Raw genomic sequence first — 19,160 nt, 5'->3', positions numbered from 1 at the left:
GGCCAGGATCTGGGCCCATTCTCTACAAACTGCTGCTGGAGGTCATAACACTGAATTGCAACTGGAAGTCACTAGTTTTAAAGTCACCACAAACACATCTTGGCTCTGTCAGAAAGCACTTGGAAGGTCACAAATGTGAAACTTCCTTCTTTTTCATAATTATTTTCAGTTCAACATTTTTCTGCAAATGTCTACGTCAACACAAACAGAAAAGAGAGTCTCCAAGAAGAAATTGCTGATATGTATAGGAGAAATTGCCAACAATGGGCATTTTATTCGGGCCTTGTCCAAAGCAAACACATCAGAATGTAAAATTTGCTTGGCCTTTACAATTTATGTGGTCAGATGCATTATCTAGTGGTCTGAGCACAGGAATGGCACCCAGAAACTCTTCTGTACTAACGTTCGCTATGACACCAATCCCCTCTCTGAACTGGGGCTAAGAGCTTAGCTCCTCTGCCTTTGTTTCCCCATCTATACTCCTTACCCCACAGAGGGTTGTGAGGATCAGCTGTTTGTACAGTACACTGAAGATTAGGAGTACTATGTAAGTGCTAATATTTTATAGGATTCCCACACATTAGGGCATATATTTTTCCATAGTTACACAGGGTTTCAGTTCCATAACCCCTGCGAAAGACAATTATCAGTTTCCTCTTGGGAATGCTCCCTTCAGCTCGCCAACCGGAGAAAAGTGCTGTGAATGAGTTTAATTGTGCCTTTTACAAATGTTGATGAAAGCCACAGAACTCACCTTGCTGTCATAGTACTTCTCTCGTTTGTCAGTGAGGATGGAGCGAATGACATTGCCTGAATATTCAATCACCATCTCACCTGCATCAATGTTCCTTTTGCAGAATAGGCCCCGGCCATGGATGGGAGACCTAGTGAAAAGAAACAAGGTAAGAGAATATATCAACCAATGCAACTGGACCATGCTGTTTCAACTGAAGATCAGAAAACCTTAGCACACAGGCTAACTCTTCATCAAAGGGATGAAGGGTTTGACTCTCCTCACTGTGTTTTTACCATATGCAAGTAATCAAAACATTTTTAGCTTCCCTTCCCACCCCAAAAATAAATGCCTGAGCTATCACCAAGGTGAGCTGGCAGGAATAAGTGGTTTGTACTGAGGATCAGCTTTTTAAAGATTTGACCTGAAAACAAAGAAAGGGAAGAGACGAAGGGAGAGAGAGAGAACTCTTTCCCTTCAACATTCCTGTTGGACTTTAGAAAGGGTTTTCAATTTTTAATCTCCTTCTGCCCTAGACAGAGTTAAAGCACCAGAGTAAAACCATACCTGTAGACACCAACTGCCTCCTTGGAGGTCTTCTTCAAGTGTCGGAATCGCATAGGCATTGGCAGATCCATACTAGTTGCCCTCCTAGAACAAAGAGACACTGCTAAGTGATCACCTTTATTCGAGAGCCCATGCCAAGCATTAGTCGGTATAGTTTCAAAAATATTAACATTTAGTCACTGTGAGACTGCAGCCCAATGCCCACTCAGAAAGCAACCAAAATTACTACAATGTATTTTTCTATAAATATTATATTATAAAGCTGTTCTTAATTCAACATCTGATCTCAGACAAACTCCTTACTGCTAACCAGCTCTCCTCTTCTGCAAATTTAATATAAGTAATCTTTTTTGCCTTATTCTCCCAGAATTCTGATCGGAACATCCTGCAGTAGCATGAAAACAGATCTGAGAGAGGTTGGCCATGTTCAGTAGCCAGCTCCCCTGCTAATGCAGGATTGTCCTCTACAAGCTATTTTCTAGTGTTTTGTACATTTAAAGTTGTAACACCACACCTCCAGGTGCAATAGACAAGACCAAAATATTTGGCTTTTCTTCTTAGTACCCTCCCCTTTTCCCTTTTGGGGACATAAATCCAGTTGCATACCGAGCAGACTTCAGCTGCACTTCCTCCTCTTCCTCATCATTGGGGTTGTATTCTGGTGGCTGGCGGTGTTTAGAAGCCAGGAAATTGAACATATCAAATGCTGACTTCCTGGAGGGCAAAGAACATGTGTATTACTGGCAAAGTTAGTTTTCAACAATATCTTGGCTGCTGCAAGGGCTATGTGTGTCTGGTACTCTATCACTTCTCTGGCCTAACTTTCATTTCCTTCTCAAAAAGGAAAGGAGTACCAGTGGCACCTTAGAGACTAACCAATTTATTTGAGCATAAGCTTTCGTGAGCTACAGCTCACTTCAGAAGTACAGCTTACTTCACTGGTACTCCTTTTCTTTTTGCGAATACAGACTAATACGGCTGCTACTCTGAAACATCTCCTTCTCAGTGATTCATGCTCACCTCAGGTGCTGATCAAAGCTCTGTAAGGCAGCAACACCAAATAAACATAATCTTTAGGATTGTGAATGGAAATGGTAAAGTGGGAAGTCTTATTAATTTCAATTTCCTACTGCTTGGCAAAAAGCTAAGAGCAACAGAAGTTCTAGAGCTGCATGTAGACTCAGGAATATACAGACCATCAGTTTACATTTGGAAGATACCATTAAACCTATAATTTAGTTTTTGGTTTAAAGATTAAATTCTGCAGAAGTTTACAGTTTATGCCTCTCACTTGCCAGGGGAAAAGTCTCTTACTCTGGCTAGTAGACTGGTCAAGTCCCACCCATTAGAAAGCTCACGCTTACCTGAGGTGGACTTCAGCCCTAGCAGAGCCATGTGGATTCAATGGGGGTTCATTGGTCTCCTCTGGTTTGTGGAATCTAAATTTGTAATTGTGGCAATGCTTTGCTCCATAAAGCTGCTCAATCAGGAACACAACAGCATCATGGATAATCCCCAGCATCCTCAAACCATTCACACCTAGAACAAGGACAAAAGGAAAGGGTAAGAAACCAGGCGTCAGTGAAAACAGGCAGTCTGGAAAATAAACCAGCCCATTAGAAACCAGTGGAAGCTCCTGCCAGAGCCCTGCATTAGCTACATTGTTTGATTTCTAATGAGAACTTAAAATAAAAATTCTTTTGTTTCAGTCTCTGCATCAAGACATATCCCCAGTTCAGCAACTAGCAGATGAACTACAGCCATCTAGGACAGTGGCTTTTAGATAGTGATTAAGTTGGTCAGAATGCTAACTCCTATAGCAGGCTTATAAACTATGCCTAACTAATAAAAAACCACACACTGGAGCTTATAGGGTAACTCTGGACATTCCACTTGTATACTATGTAGTTACACTAGTGTTTCATAGATTTTAAGGTCTGATGGGACTATCGTGATCTAGTCTGACTTCCTGCACACTGCAAGCCACAGAACCTCACTCACCCACTCCTATAATAGACCCCCTAACCTCTGGCTGAGTTACTGAAGCCCTCAAATCATGGCTTAAAGACTTGAAGTTACAGAAAATCCAACATTTACACTAGTTTAAATCTGCAAGTGACCGGTGCTCCATGCTGCAGAGGAAGGCGAAACCCCCCCAGGATCTCCGCCAATCTGACTCAGGGGAAAATTCCTTCCTGACCCCAAATATGGGGATCATATAGACCCTGAGCATGTGGGCAAGACCCACCAGCCAGACACCTGGGAAAGAATTCTCTGAAGTAACTCAGAGCCCTCCCCATCTAGTGTCCCATCGCTGGCCATCAGAGGTATTTGCTGCTAGCATCGCAGATCTGCTACATGCCATTGTAGGCCGTCTGACCTGAAGCGAGGAGATTTCTGATCATACCATGCTGCTAAACAACTTCACAGCAGAACTCCAGGACACATCTAAACTAGTGTTATCTGTGCAGCTCAAACACAGAATAAAAAGGTCAAATAGGCTCAGGTGGCCAGCCACCATACATTAAGAGAAGTAGCATAATTTTCTCATTTGAAAAAGTAGCAAAATTGCCATAAGCTTTGTTCAATAAAAGTCCAACATTTCACAGCAAATGTAGCTTGCTCAGTGGATCAGACACAAACCCTGACACAAAGTAATGAATCAGGTAATAAGAGAAAATCCCCGCCCCGATCATTCTCATATAAACGTTATTGTTGCTGCAACATTGGAGCTTTTTATTTATGCAAACCTTGAGGAGCTTTGCCCGGCTTAAATCAAAATATTTACGACCAAAAATGTTTCTCCTTCAAAGAAGTGAGCTGTCTATAAGCAACTGACCTTTTTCTTCTGAAGACTCTACTCTTGTTTGACAATTTCCTCATGACATTGGTTTATCTGCTTTTAAAATACACTTGCTGACAAAGAGGAAACAACCTCAGTGCTTGGTATTACCTGCAAACGATAGCTGCTTCAGACGGGCATTGGAACGAGCTTCTTGAACTTTATCAGTCAGTGATTTCCAGGCATCTGCGATTAGAAAATGGAAGACAAAACAATAAAAGAAGCTTTGCATCTATCAGACATCAGGAGTAACCGGAACAGCTGCTCGGCATGTCTCTTGATTGTCTTCTCATTCAGTCAGGTCTGCAGTGATGCAGCCAAGTCCAGCGGGTGTGAGTGCACGCACGCACACGCACACAGTACCAGCCATGTGGCAAATATAAAGAGAAGCGCAATCAGTGGCCATAAACTCATTATTTCTCCTGTAGTTATACAGTTTTCACCCTCTTCAAAAAAACTTAATGGTGCACAGGCAAATAAGTTGCTTTAGCAATGACTTTTGAAACAAAATTTAGATGACCTAATGCCTGGTCTGTGTTCATTATTTGCTTTGTCCCACCACTACTTTATATACCAACAACACTATTGGTCAATGATTTCAAGACAAAGAGGAACACTGCAGACATTTAACACAAACCAGGCACTCTGGCATAGGATTTTGTTCCAAAGCTTTATCTCTAAGAGAAGACAAGTCTATTCTGGAGATGCTTGATACAGAGATCACAATTTCTCAAAAAGCATCTTTTGTTTTTAACCTCTGGGAACAAAGCTTAGAGAAAGTTGCAACCAGAAATCACTGTCCTCACCTTCAATACTTTCTGCACAGATCTGAAAACCGTCATCACTTGAGATCTCGAAAACTAGTCCTTTCTTTGGCTTCTTCTCACCAAGGCTTTCTTTCCTCTTTTGTTCTTGCTGCAGCCAAAACATAAGTGGGGAGCTGAAAGTGCCTTCCTCCTCTTCAGAAGCTTTGGATCCTGGAAGACAGACAGACCGATATGAAGATACAGTTGGGCAGAATGAAGTTTTATTGTACCTCCCACCACCAAACAAACAGATACCTAATGGTGAAAAGAATTTGTCCCTGATTTGAACAATGGATGATTATTTCTAAGAAGCCACCAAAACGTAAGTATCGTTCTTGAGCTGCCTCCCTTATCAGTGTGCCTGGATTACTCCCTAGCTTTGAGATCCTTTTCATGCAAACCAACTCCTGGTTGCTTTAAAGCAGGGATCCCGAACGCAGTGCCTGTGGGTGCCATGGCGCCCACTGGAGCACTTTTGTGCACCCGCAGGACACCCCAACGCTGAAATGCCGCCGAGAATCGTTGCGTTCTCGGCAGCATTTCAGTGGCGGGGTGTTTGGCGCCCGCCACAGTCTTCTGGGAATAGCAATATTCTAGTCCCACGAGAAAGGTTGGGGACCACTGCTTTAGAGGTTAATACAATCTGTAGAATCTGTAATGCAATTTAACATCTACCTCTGCATGGAGAACAGCATACACTATAGTAGTCAGCTGTACAGTTTCAGCAGAATCCACGTCCACATGCAGGCATGTGGACTCAGCCAGAACAATTCTGCTAATGGTATTAAGTGACTTGTTAAAGTTCCACAATAATGGATTACCTACTGAACCATCACCAGTGGCAATGGGAATGATAAAAGGGGAAAACAAAGACAGGTCTTTCCATGAATCATACTCCAGGGGAGCTACTACAGGAATATCAATTTCTGGTGATGATGAACAGAAAGAAAACTGCAGTTAATGGGACAACAGCTTTACCACAACAATTTTAATTCCGTTCTCTGTATACGGGCACGAGGGTGATGAGCAGACTTTAAACTCAACTCCCAAACAAAGTCTAGAATAGGACTTTCTAAAGTTTAGAACTGTTCTGGAGCTCTCATTTCCTGATCAAGAACTGAGGTCCTGAGCATGGATTTACATCCATTTAGAAAGTGAAATCCAGATTACACCACAACGTGAAAACATAAAAATCAAAGTTGCAAATTTCTACAACTACAACCACACATGCAATTCACATTTCTGTGACTGGAACGTAACTGCCTCCAAAACTAGCAGAAAACCATACAGTGGCTACTAAGAGTTCTTTAAAGTGGTCAAACATGAAAAGACTCTATATAGTTCAACATCAAAGGCTGCCAAGAAACTGTATTTTTGGAAGAAGCGACATACCTGTATTTTCTTGCTCATTTGCTGTGTTCTGCACTGACTGTGGCTCTGTAAGAATTGCCATTTGCCTTGGGGAAAGGGAGAAAATGAAATATAATGCTTGGCAATAAACCCCCCCTCAGAAGGCAGCTCCTGTTTTTTTCTTTGGCTGATCCATCTAACCAGTTGGGGTGGTTTGTGTTTCACAGAGACAATGTCAACTTGAACATTTTTAAATTGATTACATATAAAAATTTCCAGTTTCTAACAGAACACAGTTTAAATAATACTCTTATTCCAAATATGTTTATAAGAGTTTTTCAGTTCTCTGGTAGATTTTTATAAGGATCCTTTCAGAAAGGAAGAAACTGACTGTGCAAGAGAACAGTGAACCAAACTGCATGCCTGTGACTGAAAGTACCTCTGTATTCACACCCTACACATTTCCGTAATAATCTTTGTACAAAATATGCCTTGAGAGTTATATTGGAAAACTAATAACTCACTGGTCAATGATATCATGGTGAAATGTATGTAATCCATAAACCACGAACCACACTGCCCTAACTAGACAAAAGTTGATTGCACCCCAGAACTTCACAATGCCTTATACTGACAGACTCAAGGAGCTCAAAGGCAAGTTTAAGGAGTGACTTGATTACAGTCTATAAGTACCACATGGGAAATAAATACTTAATAATGGGATCTTCAATCTAAAAGAGAAAGGTATAACATGAGCCAATGGCTGGAAGCTGAAGGTAGACAAATTCAGACTGGAAATAAGGTGTACATTTTTAACAGTGAGAATAATTAACAACTGGAACAATTTAGCAGCGGACGTGGTGGATTCTCCATCACTGAGAATTTTTAAATCAAGATTGGATTTTTTTTTAAAAAGATCTGCTCTAGGACTTATTTTGGGGGCGTTCTATGGCCTGTATTATATAGGAAGTCACACAGTAGTCTCTTCTGGCCTTGAAATCTATAGGCTTGTCTACACTACATAGCTTTTAGCTGTTAAAAATCGCACAGTGTAGCCACTGTTTGTCGGCTCTCCTGCCGACAAAATCTTCCACTGCCAACGAGCGGCGTTAGCTTTGTCGGCAGAAGCGCTCTCCTTCACACAGGCACTTGTCGTGGCAAAACGTGTGTCTTTCAGGGGGCGAGGGGGTGAATGTTAACACCTCTGAAAGACAAAAGTTTTGTCATTCTATTGACAGTGTAGACATAGCCTATGAATCCATGCACAAAGGATACAAGCTGGAAAAGGAAAAAAACTAGTTTTTAGATTTCAGTACAGAAATTTTCGTGTTACCTGTGACTACAGTAGGTACAAGGGGCCTGATTCACCGTTGCATAATTTCAGCTTTATGCTGTTATAACACTTAGCATGCATTCACACTACAGAATTAACTTGATTCACCCTCGTTATTTCCACCGTGTACGCATTTCACAACGGTGAGCGGCCTCGCTACAGAACAGCCACCAAGCTTGGGGGAGCAGAGGGGCTGTAGTGGCCTTTATCCACACCGGCACTCTATTCACTTGTGTGTAGCACTAAGACTTCCTGGGACCTGGGACACATCTCATGGTTCATAGCACCACCGTGCAATTCTATGAATGTTTTCGGTGTACTGAGAGAGAACCTATCCGTGCCTTTTGGGGATCCTGGGCAGAAGTGGTATGAACCTGACATTCATTGATTGATTCAGTTGATTAAAGTAAATCAGTTCTGGCTTGGTGCACTCAAAATTTCTGTCCATTTCCTTCATTCCAACTTGGAGGCAAGGCCTGGATCTAACTCAGAAAAACAATCTATAGCAGGTGTTGGCACTAGTGCAACTCTCATTTTGGCAAAAATAGGAAGAAGCAGGGCATATGGCATGGTGGGCAGCAGCCTGTCACCATGCAGAAGTGATGGTATGCTTTCTCAAGGAGAGCAAAAAGCTTCATGCAGAGCAACTGATTGGCAGTTCCGGATCAGGCCCTCAAGCACTGAGTGATGAGACTACATCACCAAGCAGCCATGAGACAACTAAGAGTGGGCCACACTCCCGGAGTTGTGTGAGAAGCTCCTTCCAAGCAACTGGCAGAACACTGAGAGGCCTCTTCTTCGAGGCCATTCTAAAAAAAACTTGAGCTTTATGCCAAAGATAGATCAGTGCAGTTGCTGGTACTGGCAGCTGAGTGTGACTGTGAAGAACAAAGGCTCAGCAGGCCTAGATGTCGTGGCATGGGACTCCTGGTCAGGAAATAGACAGCAAGAAAAGGCCATAGGGTAGTAGCCCCAAAGGATTGTGGGCAGGTACTGGAGGACTAATAACCCTCAGAGGGTTGCCAACTTTCTATTTGCAGAAAACCGAACACCCTTGCTCCCCGCCGCCTCACCCCTTCTCTGAGGCCACGCCCCCTGCTCACTCCATCCTCCTCCCTCTGTCATTTGCTCTCCCTCCACCCTCACTCACTCACTCATTTTCACCAGGCTGGGGTGCGAGAGGTGGGTGAGGGTTCTGGCTGCGGGTTCTGGGGTAGGGATGGAGATGAAGGGTTTGGGGTGCTGGAGAGGGCTCCGGGCTGGGGCAGAGGGTTGGGATGTGGGACGGGGTGAGAGTTCCGCCTGAGGGTGCAGCTCTGGGGTGGAGCCAGGAGTGAGTGATTTGGGTGCAGGAGGGGACTCTGGGCTGGGGGTACGAGAGGGGGTTAGGGCTCTGGCTGGGGGTGCAGACTCTGGAGTGGAGCTGGGGTTTGGGGTGCAGGAGGGGTCTCAGGGCAGGGGGTTGGGGCGCAGGCGGGCGTGTGGGCTCCGGGCGGCGCTTACCTCAGGCAGCTCCCGAGAAGCAGCGACATCTCCCTCTGGCTCCTAGGTGGAAGCGCGACCACGTGGATCTGGGCACTGCCCGCATGCGCTGCCCCCTCAGCTCCCACTGGCCACGTGGGAGCTGCTGAGCTGGCACTGGAGCGGGGAGCAGCGCTCAGAACCCCTGTGGTCATCCCTCCACCGAGGACCCAGAAGGAGATGCCAGCAGCTTCCCAGGAGTCATGCGGAGCCAGGTAGGAAGCCTGCCTGCGCCGACAACCAGACTTTTAATGGCCTGGTCAGCACTGCTGACCTGAGCCACCAGGGTCCCTTTTCGACCAGGCGTTCCAGTTGAAAACCAGACACCTGGCAACCCTAGGCCCTCAACTGTTGTGTTATGACACTGGCCTGTGGCCACGTTATAGACAGGTGGAGTTAGTGGCTCTTGAGGGAAGCTCAAGATCTGTCCCATTACCTCAAGTCATGACAGCTAACTTGTTTTACTGCCTACACCACACACAGGTCATCACATGAGTGACAGGTGGGTGGGGCTGTTTCTGTGGGTAGGTGGGTGTGCATAAGTGGTTTGAGTTATTACGACCACCTCATGTTAACTTGCTAGTGAAGACAACCCCTTATGCTGATTTAAATCTGGAATAACAGCAACAATTAATCAGGCCCCAAAGTTTTCAGACAGAAATGTGGTTTTCAACTTGACAGTGTCCAGTTAAGTAGATCTATTTTTGAAGATTAGTATTGTTCTTTAATATTGCAGTTTAAGTGTCTTCCTTTAAGACTCAATCACAACCAGGACACTGACAACTATCAAACGTTTCCACTAAAGAACTGAGAGTAGATTTTTAAAAAGAGGTAGTCAGTCCCCAGGGGAAACAATCCACCTGACAAAATCCATCACAAACTGGCCCCTGGATGACAGTCTTGAACTCATCTCTAGAATGAAGCAAAGCAATCAACTGAAGAAAACTGGGGAAAGCTTGCACTACTGTATCCATTCTGTGGATATCAGATTTTGACCTGTAGGGTTGCTAATCTGGTAGTTTTTACCAGCCCTAAAAAAAGAATTACAAACAACATTTAAAAGCCACAAGTCTGCAACTATTTCTAAGCATTTACTCCTGAATCAAGTATTCAAAAATCAGCTGGTTTCAACTGAAAATGAAAAAATTCTTATATATTAACGTTTATTTCTGTGACATTTATCACTGTAACATGTGCTCTGATTATGTTATTACAATGAATCTTGTTCTACTAGATTAAACAAGGATTTAATATTGTGGCTAACAAGTGACATACATTCCAGACTGAAAGCTACCGGGGTATTTTAATTTACAACAACAGCAACAAGTACAAGGAGGAAGAACAGAGTTTTATTTTGTTTATAAGGTACTGAATATAAACCAGCAAAACCTAATGGGAAAGGTTTGTTTTAATACTTACCCTGCAGGCTGCCCAGATGGCTTTTGTGGTAGCTGATCTATACTTGTATCTTGAATGTCTGCCTTCACTGCAGGAGTCCTGGAACAGAAAGATTTGGGATAATTCAAAAGACTATACAAATAAGAATTTACTGTAACCAAGAAATAATGGATCTAGTGGGACCTGCCATAAGTGATTCACCATTTCAGCAAACTACAAAAATAGGAACAAATGCTACTGTGAAGCCAGAGGACAGAAAGTAGATCAAATTGCTAGTGCTTTAGGTCAGATTCAAGACTTGAACTTTAAAGGGATGGAGTACTCTAGGATCTTTACAAGGATGTTTTTGCATAACCATAAGCATGGAACCATGGGTCACTCCATAAAGGATGGTATGCTGGCAAAAAAAATAGCCTAAAATATTTACAAATAGAAGACCAATTATGTCTAAAAGACTGTGGATCAATTGCTTTTCAAAACAGACTTACAGCACTGAGTTAAAAACATCAAAGAACTGTAGAACTGAGTCATCTGACCGGAGTCATATGACCCAACTAACCGGAGTTAAAGGTCAAGGGACCTGCCCAGTACTTTTGGGCAGGTCCCTTGACCTCCAGGAACTGCAGTGGATTGCTGGGTTGCCCTTGGTCAAATCCCTTATCATATGGACTGCTGGCAATGTCACACAGAGAGGATACTTGGGGACTTTCTGAAGAAAAACCTTAAGTGTCACATTCAGCACCCAGGTCCACAGTCCTTATTCTCCCTTCTTCCTACAGATCTGCACCTCAAGTAAAATCACCAAGACACATGCTACTTCAATTCAAAGACTGGAAAGAAATTGCCATACAGTGAGACACTTGAGCTCAGTCTGTTTAGCTTATCAAAACAAATCACAGAATTATATAAATATAGGACTGGAAAGGACCTAAGAAGATTGAGAGTTGGCTTGATTACAGTGTATAAGTATCTCCACTGAGAGAATATACCAAGTAATAAACTGCTCTTTAAAATAGGTTTAAATTCTATAAACTGACATTAACTGGCAGTTGTGAAAACATCCCAGAACCTGGTGGCTAAGTCATGTGCTGTTCCTGAAGACCAAGAACCATTGGCTGGAAGTTAAAACCAGACAAATTCAAGTTAGAAAACAAATATTTAAAAAGTGGGGGCATTTAACCATCAAAACAAGCTACCAAGGAAAGTGGTAAACTCTCTTCAAATGCAGACTGATTGCTTTTAATGAAGATGTTTTAGTCAAACACAAGCTATTGGGCTCAGTACAGGAGTAATGGGGTGAAATTATTTGGCCTGTAATATATATGATCTGACTAAATTATCTAATTAGTTCTTTGGCCTTAAATTCTATAAACATTCCCTATAACTTGTGATTCCTCTTTCCAAAGGAAAGAGAGAAAACTCAGTTGCATGATGAAAATGAAGTGTGATTACTGACATTAACTGGCATACAGCTTTAACCCTTTAATTAATTAAACAACTAAAAAGACATCTGTCCAAGGCTCTAGAAGCATTAACACACAATTAACCATATAATTAAATCTCAGCAGCATTAACATACTATTAACAATATTTAATGGGGAGTATTCTACTCCCGTGACATTTTAAAATTGGACCATGGCATTCAAGAAAGAGAAACGAAAGGGCAAAATATAGGGCAGAATTAATTCAAAACAATTTACAAACTATATGTAGGGATACCACTTCACCAGCCACTAAAATATAGACATTTCTAAAAGTGAAACAGGACACAGCAATACCACACAACAATTAGGGTGTGCAGAATCCCATTGCCACTTGAAATAGCAGGGGAATGTGGGAAGGCAGACTGTAATAATCCAATTAGAAATTTGGCTAGGATGTTAGGGACCAACTCTCCTCTTGCAAAAAGTACCATGGGATCTTCAAGTGATTACAACTGGTCAGTGGCTCAGTTTTAAGTTCTACCTAAAAAGCTGGTATCGCAAGCAGCATAGTACTTCTGTAGGAACATACCAGAGCAGTCTCTTGGTACTGGCTTGGAAGACTGCAACCTCCTCAGACCACCACCATTTCCTATAACCACCATGTCTTCCTTGCAGAGTTTCAATCCAAGTTCTAATCAGGCCAAATGCTGCCAGATTTTAGGATTAAAAGTATATATCGATAGATCCAAAGCACCTATCAACATGATAGCTAACCACTAACTAAATTATAGCACAGCTAGAGGTACCATGTTCGCAAACAACTTTGCTCCCCCAAATAAATGGTTACCAAAAATCTGTCAGGGCTGTCCATCATGAATTAAGGCAAAGACTGTGTGTTGATTTCTTTAGAAATCTGCTTTCCCTGTCCAGATGTCCATTGATGGCAGTGAATGCTACTCTAGAATTTACTACTAAAGGATTCACTATGAGAAGATAAAAAGGAAATTTGATGTGGGGACCAGTGCAACAAGAGCCAGTTTTTTACCACGGTAACAAAACCTCAAGCATACACAAAAGCAAACACATGTTTCTCTTACCCTGCAGTTGAGACTGGGGATACAGCATTGGCCCCTCTGTCTGGAATGTGTACTTCAGGGGGACTGGTCCACGTGTGAGGAGTTTTATGCTTCTTTCCATTCCCTTTGTCTAAAGGCGGTTGAATTCGTTTAATTTTTGGCTTCATTTTTGTGGGACCAAGCACTGAGCTACTTGCAGACTGTTGGCCAGATGATGGGGAGCCTCCAGGCGAAGCTGAACTGGCATGCATTACAGTTGAGGAAACCTTGCTTTGCTCGAGTCCTGTGTTGTTAGGAATGTCCACTAGCTGTGGAAAGCTTGACAACTGAGGTGCTGAAGCAGTGGCAAGATCCAGCTGAGAAGAAGCATTTTTGATGGCTAAAAGTTGTGTCATATGCTGAAGCTGATAAGGACCTTCTGGGTCAGTGGATGATTGAGCAACTGTCATGCCCATAGTCTGTGCTGAAGGCAATACACATATGCTTGATGCAGCTGTCATTGCTGCTGTAGCTGGAGTTTGTGACGTCCCCAGTTGTGAAAACATCCCAGAACCTGGTGGCAAAGTCATGTGCTGTTCCTGAAGACCAAGACTTTGCTGACTGGCTTTGATCAAAAGATTGCTTATTGAGCCAAGGTCTCCCAACAATCCAGGGCTAGTTAATGTTACAGAACCCTGTCCCAAAACATGGCCAGGTACTGACCCACCAGTGCTAGGTGCTGCTGTGGCCTGCATGGACACAACATTCAGCACTGATGAATTTGATGCTAGTCCCGGCACTGGCCCTGTCGTGAGGTGGCCGGCCTCTGGTCCAATAATGCTGGGTGAAGTGCCAACTGCCGCAGCAGGGGCTGCTCCCACACCTTGGGGCAGCAAAGACGCTTGCTCAAAATACATGACTCCAGACTTAGACCTTTTAATAATATTGGGAACAGTTCTATGGGGTGCCGAATTTCCAAGGGTCCCCAAATCTAATGGGCTGTTGGAAAGTTGGGAGGGAGCAAAATTAATCAAAGTCATGTTGGAAACCATCTCAGAAGGCGCTATGGCAGAAGGGGTTCCAGACGGAGCTAGCTTTTTATTCTTTCGGGACTGCAGTCGGGATATTGGCCTTTTCTTCCCAAGGCCAGAGGTCGGAGTGGTAACTGTAGTGCCAAGGTCTGTCCTCTGGCTTGCTTCAGACACTAAAAGCTGAGGATCAGGAGGTGGCTGTACACCAATAAGGAGACCTGATGCAGGACTGCCAATATTTGGTGGGAAACCACTCTGAGTAGCTGTGGGAAAGGTATGCAAATGCTGGTGATGGGACATAGGCAGCAGTCCTTTGCTAGTAGGGGGGAATAAAGACTGAGATGATGGCAGGCTTGGATTTAATTCCGTAGTCAATGTAAGTGCACTTCCCATGGGCCCTAGCACTGAAGTATTGGTCTCCATTACGCTCTGTGTGGAACTACCAGAAGGAGTCAGCTGTATTTTTTGTGTAACACCATTGGGAAGAGTCTGGAGGACATACAGAGGCTGCATATTTTGATTGACTACCAGAAGTTTTTCAGTGGCCGGTTTTAGGTGGGGTGGGGTTGTCTGTACTGCAGCATTAGAGATCTGAGATGGACCAGGACCGTCAGTGGAGTTTGGAACGTATTTTTGGTTTTGAAGAGGAACGGTAGGAGAGACTGGCACTTGGAGCCCAGGAGTACCGCTGTTCCTAGTTAAATCCTGGTTGCTGCCATGTCCTTGCTCTACTGGGGCGCAAGGTGGGCTGGCTATGTGCTCTGCATCTATGTGACCTTGGATGAAATGATCAGGAGTCATATGTCCTTCAGGGCTTGGGTCTACCCCTGGGCTTAAAAGAGTTGCATCCCCTTCACCAGAGGCAGATTTTTCTGTGACTGTAACTCTCTTCTCTCCAGATTCTGTGGAAGGTAAAGCCAATATAGACCTCTCTCCCGAAGATGAGAGTGCAGACTCTGAAATTACAGCAAGCCTGTTGCGGTTTTGGCTGGGCACAGTAGGACTACGAGTAGTTAGAACGGAGAGATCTGATGGAAGTTCTAAAGGCAGCTCAAACTGCTCCTCTGCTGATATAGAGGAAGAAACACTACTATCCACTGGTTCAGCAGTTGGCAGCTGTTGAGAAAACACTTCAAACAAACCCATGTCCTTGCCACGATTACTATCAAGACCTAGCCCTTCCCCCAGTGTTAGAAGTTCAGATGAAGATGACTCCGGGCTTTCTCCTAAAGCCTGCATCGATGGTGTATTCTTTAGTACAAAGTCCATGATGTCCGAAGGGAGAATGTTTCCACAGTCATCGCTATTGTTATTGTCAGAGTCTGATTTTAGCAGTTCTGTGTTAAAAGTATCCAATAAGTTCTTATCTGAGGGTGTGCTAGCATGAGCTCTACGGCCTGTGTCCAAGGAACTCAGCTGAGCTTCCAAGGAATCCTGACCCTGTGTTTTAACCCTGCTTACAGCATGGCAATTATCAATCTTTGGGTCAGTTTTATGGCCAGTAGAGCTCTTGGTGACCTGTACTTTCTCTCCAGCTTCTTCAGCTCGATCAAGCTTTAAGTTTTCAGTCCCATTTTCTTTGCCACTTCTTTTGGTTACCTGATTTACTTTTCTTGTTGTTGCTGTAACACTTGTATCACTTTCTGTTCCATCATCCACACCATCTAGCTGGGAGATTTTTGGAAGATTGCACTGTTCCTCCTCCTTGAATAAATTATGGGATCCAAGCCTCTCTTCTGCACTTGAGGAAACCACTGTCCTAGTGAAATTGTAGTAGTACAAATCATCTTCATCAGAAGTACTTAAGTCATCTGCACCATCTACTTGTCCTTCTGCAGACCTCTTTCCTCGCTTCTTCCCAGCTGAGTTGCTGTAGAATGGAATGTCTTCCTCTCCATAAGATCTCACACCATACAAAGGAGTTAATCCAAAGAACATGTTAGATCTTGCCCGAGCACTTCGCCGGGGATATCTCCGCTTGTAGGAACCATCTTCCTGAGCTTTAGTTCCATCCTGAAGCATCAAGTTTCTGTCTTCAACGGGCAGATTCGGATAAGAATTATTTTGAGATTCCTGGGTAGGAGTATCACTTGGACTTCCCTGAACAACATCTCCTTGGCTTCCAGAAGTTGAAGACAGTTCTGTCACAGCAGTTGGTTCTGCACCCTTACTCTGCGATTCGGCATCACTTTCTTTCTGTGCATTTTTAGATTGGCTTTCACTTTCCATCTTGAGAGGAGTCAGGGTTACTTTAACTGTGCGTTTTCTAGGAGCCTGCACTTCCTTGGAGGCCACTTCAACTTGCACCAATGGAGCTTTAGATGCCCCTTGTGCAGGTGGAGACTTATCCCCAGTTTTCTCAGCAGAAACATTACTACACAACCTCTGACTAATCTGTTCAGTTGCCAAAACCTGATTGATAAATTCTGGTTTTAAGCTTCCTTCATCACTGGCTGTCACTTGATTTGAGTCTGTAAAAGTTTTTACAGAATGTTTGTCTTTGAAAGTGTCTTTTGTTAACTTTTTTCCTTTCTGTCGTCTGTCTCTGCAAGCGGAAACCACATGCTCACTTGATGCAGAAGACCTGCTACTTATTCCAGCAGGCTTTAAGTTCTTTCCATCTATGTCTTCAACAGAAGAGATTTTTTCTGGTTGTATGAGGTCCATATGTAGGTCTCTATCTTTTCTTGGGCCTCTCTGATGAAAAGATGGAAAGGGCATTGTATCTTTGGAAGAAAGTGTTGCAGAAGAAGGTTCTTGAAAAGTTCCCTTTTTATTAATGTTTAATTCTATGCCTGATGTACTAAGCACTTGGGTGGACATTTTAGTATTCCCAGGTGAAGCAAAAATATGAGCTGAAGAATCTGAGTCCTTTGAACTCGACAATTTTGTCTTCTCTCCCTTTGAAGATGTGCTTTTGGACATCAACTCTGAACTGGTAGAGTGTTTTATTTCTAAAGACTGAGATCCACCCAAATGACAAGTTTTACTTCCACTTGTAGCTAGCATTCTTGGAGAGCTTGAAGAGTTAGGGCTATTTTGAGCTAATGCACTTGAAGCGCTTAAATTCACTGACCCTTTGAAGCTGTCTATATTTTTTGCGCTTGATTCATGTTCTGATGAGGATCCGATACTAGATACGCCAGGCACAGTGTGTCTGGAGTAAGTGTTCCCAACTCTGGTGGGAAAAACCATTCGGAGTTTTGACTGCTGTTGTGACAAAGAGGAGGTACTCTGTCTCCTAGAGCCAATGCTTCTAAGTCCAGATGATAATAAAGGGTCTCCCACTGTTACTATTTCATGGGTCATTGGCGTAGGACTTCCTGAAGAGGACAAGCAGGGAAAAAAATACAGTGAAACAATATAGGTATCACATAGCCAACACATACATGCAATTTGATTATACAAACGATGCACATACCTAAGAAATTCAACAAACAAAACATTTTAGAAATACTGTCAAATAAAAAATAAGGCTGAAGATATGTATTCCCCAAAAACCAGACTCTTTGTAAACATCCAATATTGTCAGCTATGCATCTTTTGAAGCTAACGTTGATAATTTCTGAATTATACCCTATAGGGTTCGATGCTATACAATTTCAAGTCTGGAATTCAAGAACTAATTATGATTTACAAAGACACCACAAAAGTTAAACAAATGACTCCAAAATAACTCAGAAGTGTTATTTTACCTGCTACCCCTCACTGCTGGCAACATTACACGTTAATAGCATGTCAGAGCATACTAGCTTCAGGACAACTGAAGAGGATTACTATTTTGTCTTTAAAACTAAATTTGAACTGATGTTTAATGTAGGTTTTCAAAACACTTTGGAAAGAATTCAGTAAGTATGCCCCCTCTTTTTGACTAAAACTACACTTCTATAGATCTTTCATCCAAAGGATTTCAAAGCTTTTTATAAACTTTAGTCCTCAACTTTGTAAAGGAAAACTTTCTAACCATTTTAGAGAAGACAAAGACCGAGGCACGAAGAAATGGTGAAGTGACTTGGTCTTGGTGGCAAAACTCAGAATAAAATCTTGGAGAGTTCCGAGTTCCAATCTCCTGCTCCAAAATCACTAGGCAACATTCCCTCCTCTAAGATTTCTAAACAGTCTGCTTTATGTAGACTTCTCTGAATGTTTTAGTTTAAAAAATAAATAAATAAATTGTGACTCAATATTTGACCTCTTTTTAGAGTATATTCTACTTGAATAGATCTGTTTGGAATTAATCTAATCCGGGGTAAGAATTTCAGAAAGATTCCTGCCACAGAGGCAGCTATGCTTTCCACTGTAAAAAGCATTTGTAGAATCTAAGGAACACATGGTCACCACACAAAAATAGTAGATCACCCAAGACATTGCAATTCTGAGTCTCGCTAAAAAGTGCCATTTAAAGTTTTTGGGACCTTAATAAGCCAGAACTATGATCCCTGGTGAGAGCTATTACAATTCTAGAGCCTTTTCCTGGGCAGATTTTTGTTTTGAGTATGCAGTTCTTGAAAAATAATCTCTCCTGCACATCCCCCAGAAACTCTCTTCTTCCCTCATGTCCCATTTTGCATTATCATCTCCACAACAAGCAAACTGAGCATCTAAAGTGAGCAGAACTTCTGAGAAACAAAGCACGAGACAGACAAACAAACAACAAAAGAAAAGCAGCACAATACCTGCAGAGGGCAAAGGCCTAGACCCGGGAGACCGCTGTGTTAGGGGATAGATTGGTGTCCTGACCCTGGGACCTTTTGCGATCAGAGAATAGTAACAGGAACTGGAGGTCTGAGAATGCAGGGGACGATCTGGAGATGGAGGGTTTACCATTTCTGGTGTATTTTGACTCTCTTTGGATAGAGTTTCTGCTGCAGAGTAAGAGTAATAAAAATTCAGACATTAAGAACTAAAACCCTGGAGCATCTGTTGCTGTCAAGTTTCACTCAGAGAAGTCAAGATACATTTTTTAAACAAAACATAAAACCACTGACATCTTGTATTAGATCCTCAGGAAGTAATAGTCTAATTTCTCTCTCCTAAATACGTTTTTTCAGCTGAAACACTTACGACAAAAAACACACAACATAAAACTAATTTATGACC

General features: G+C 42.8%; 1 protein-coding gene across 6 annotated transcripts in view; it reads right to left on the bottom strand.

The window, feature by feature from the left end:
• KMT2A (lysine methyltransferase 2A) overlaps positions 1-19,160 on the bottom strand; it is an 83,682-nt gene that overhangs the window by 921 nt on the left and 63,601 nt on the right. For 3 of the 6 annotated variants that reach the window (XM_073320939.1, XM_073320943.1, XM_073320941.1), the window contains 10 exons: positions 18,737-18,925; positions 13,072-17,383; positions 10,572-10,649; positions 6,341-6,405; positions 4,949-5,119; positions 4,254-4,328; positions 2,665-2,839; positions 1,907-2,014; positions 1,301-1,384; positions 755-884 (listed from right to left, as the gene is read on the bottom strand). In XM_073320939.1, the coding sequence (XP_073177040.1) occupies positions 755-884; positions 1,301-1,384; positions 1,907-2,014; positions 2,665-2,839; positions 4,254-4,328; positions 4,949-5,119; positions 6,341-6,405; positions 10,572-10,649; positions 13,072-17,383; positions 18,737-18,925 (5,387 nt within the window). The remainder of the gene's footprint in view (positions 1-754; positions 885-1,300; positions 1,385-1,906; positions 2,015-2,664; positions 2,840-4,253; positions 4,329-4,948; positions 5,120-6,340; positions 6,406-10,571; positions 10,650-13,071; positions 17,384-18,736; positions 18,926-19,160) is intronic. The other 3 variants (XM_073320940.1, XM_073320944.1, XM_073320942.1) reach the window with 2 other exon arrangements.

This window comes from Lepidochelys kempii, chromosome 22 (genome assembly GCF_965140265.1).
Source record: "Lepidochelys kempii isolate rLepKem1 chromosome 22, rLepKem1.hap2, whole genome shotgun sequence".
NCBI lineage: Eukaryota > Metazoa > Chordata > Testudines > Cheloniidae > Lepidochelys > Lepidochelys kempii.
Note: the sequence above shows the minus strand (reverse complement) of the source record. Positions and strands in the feature narration are given on the sequence as shown.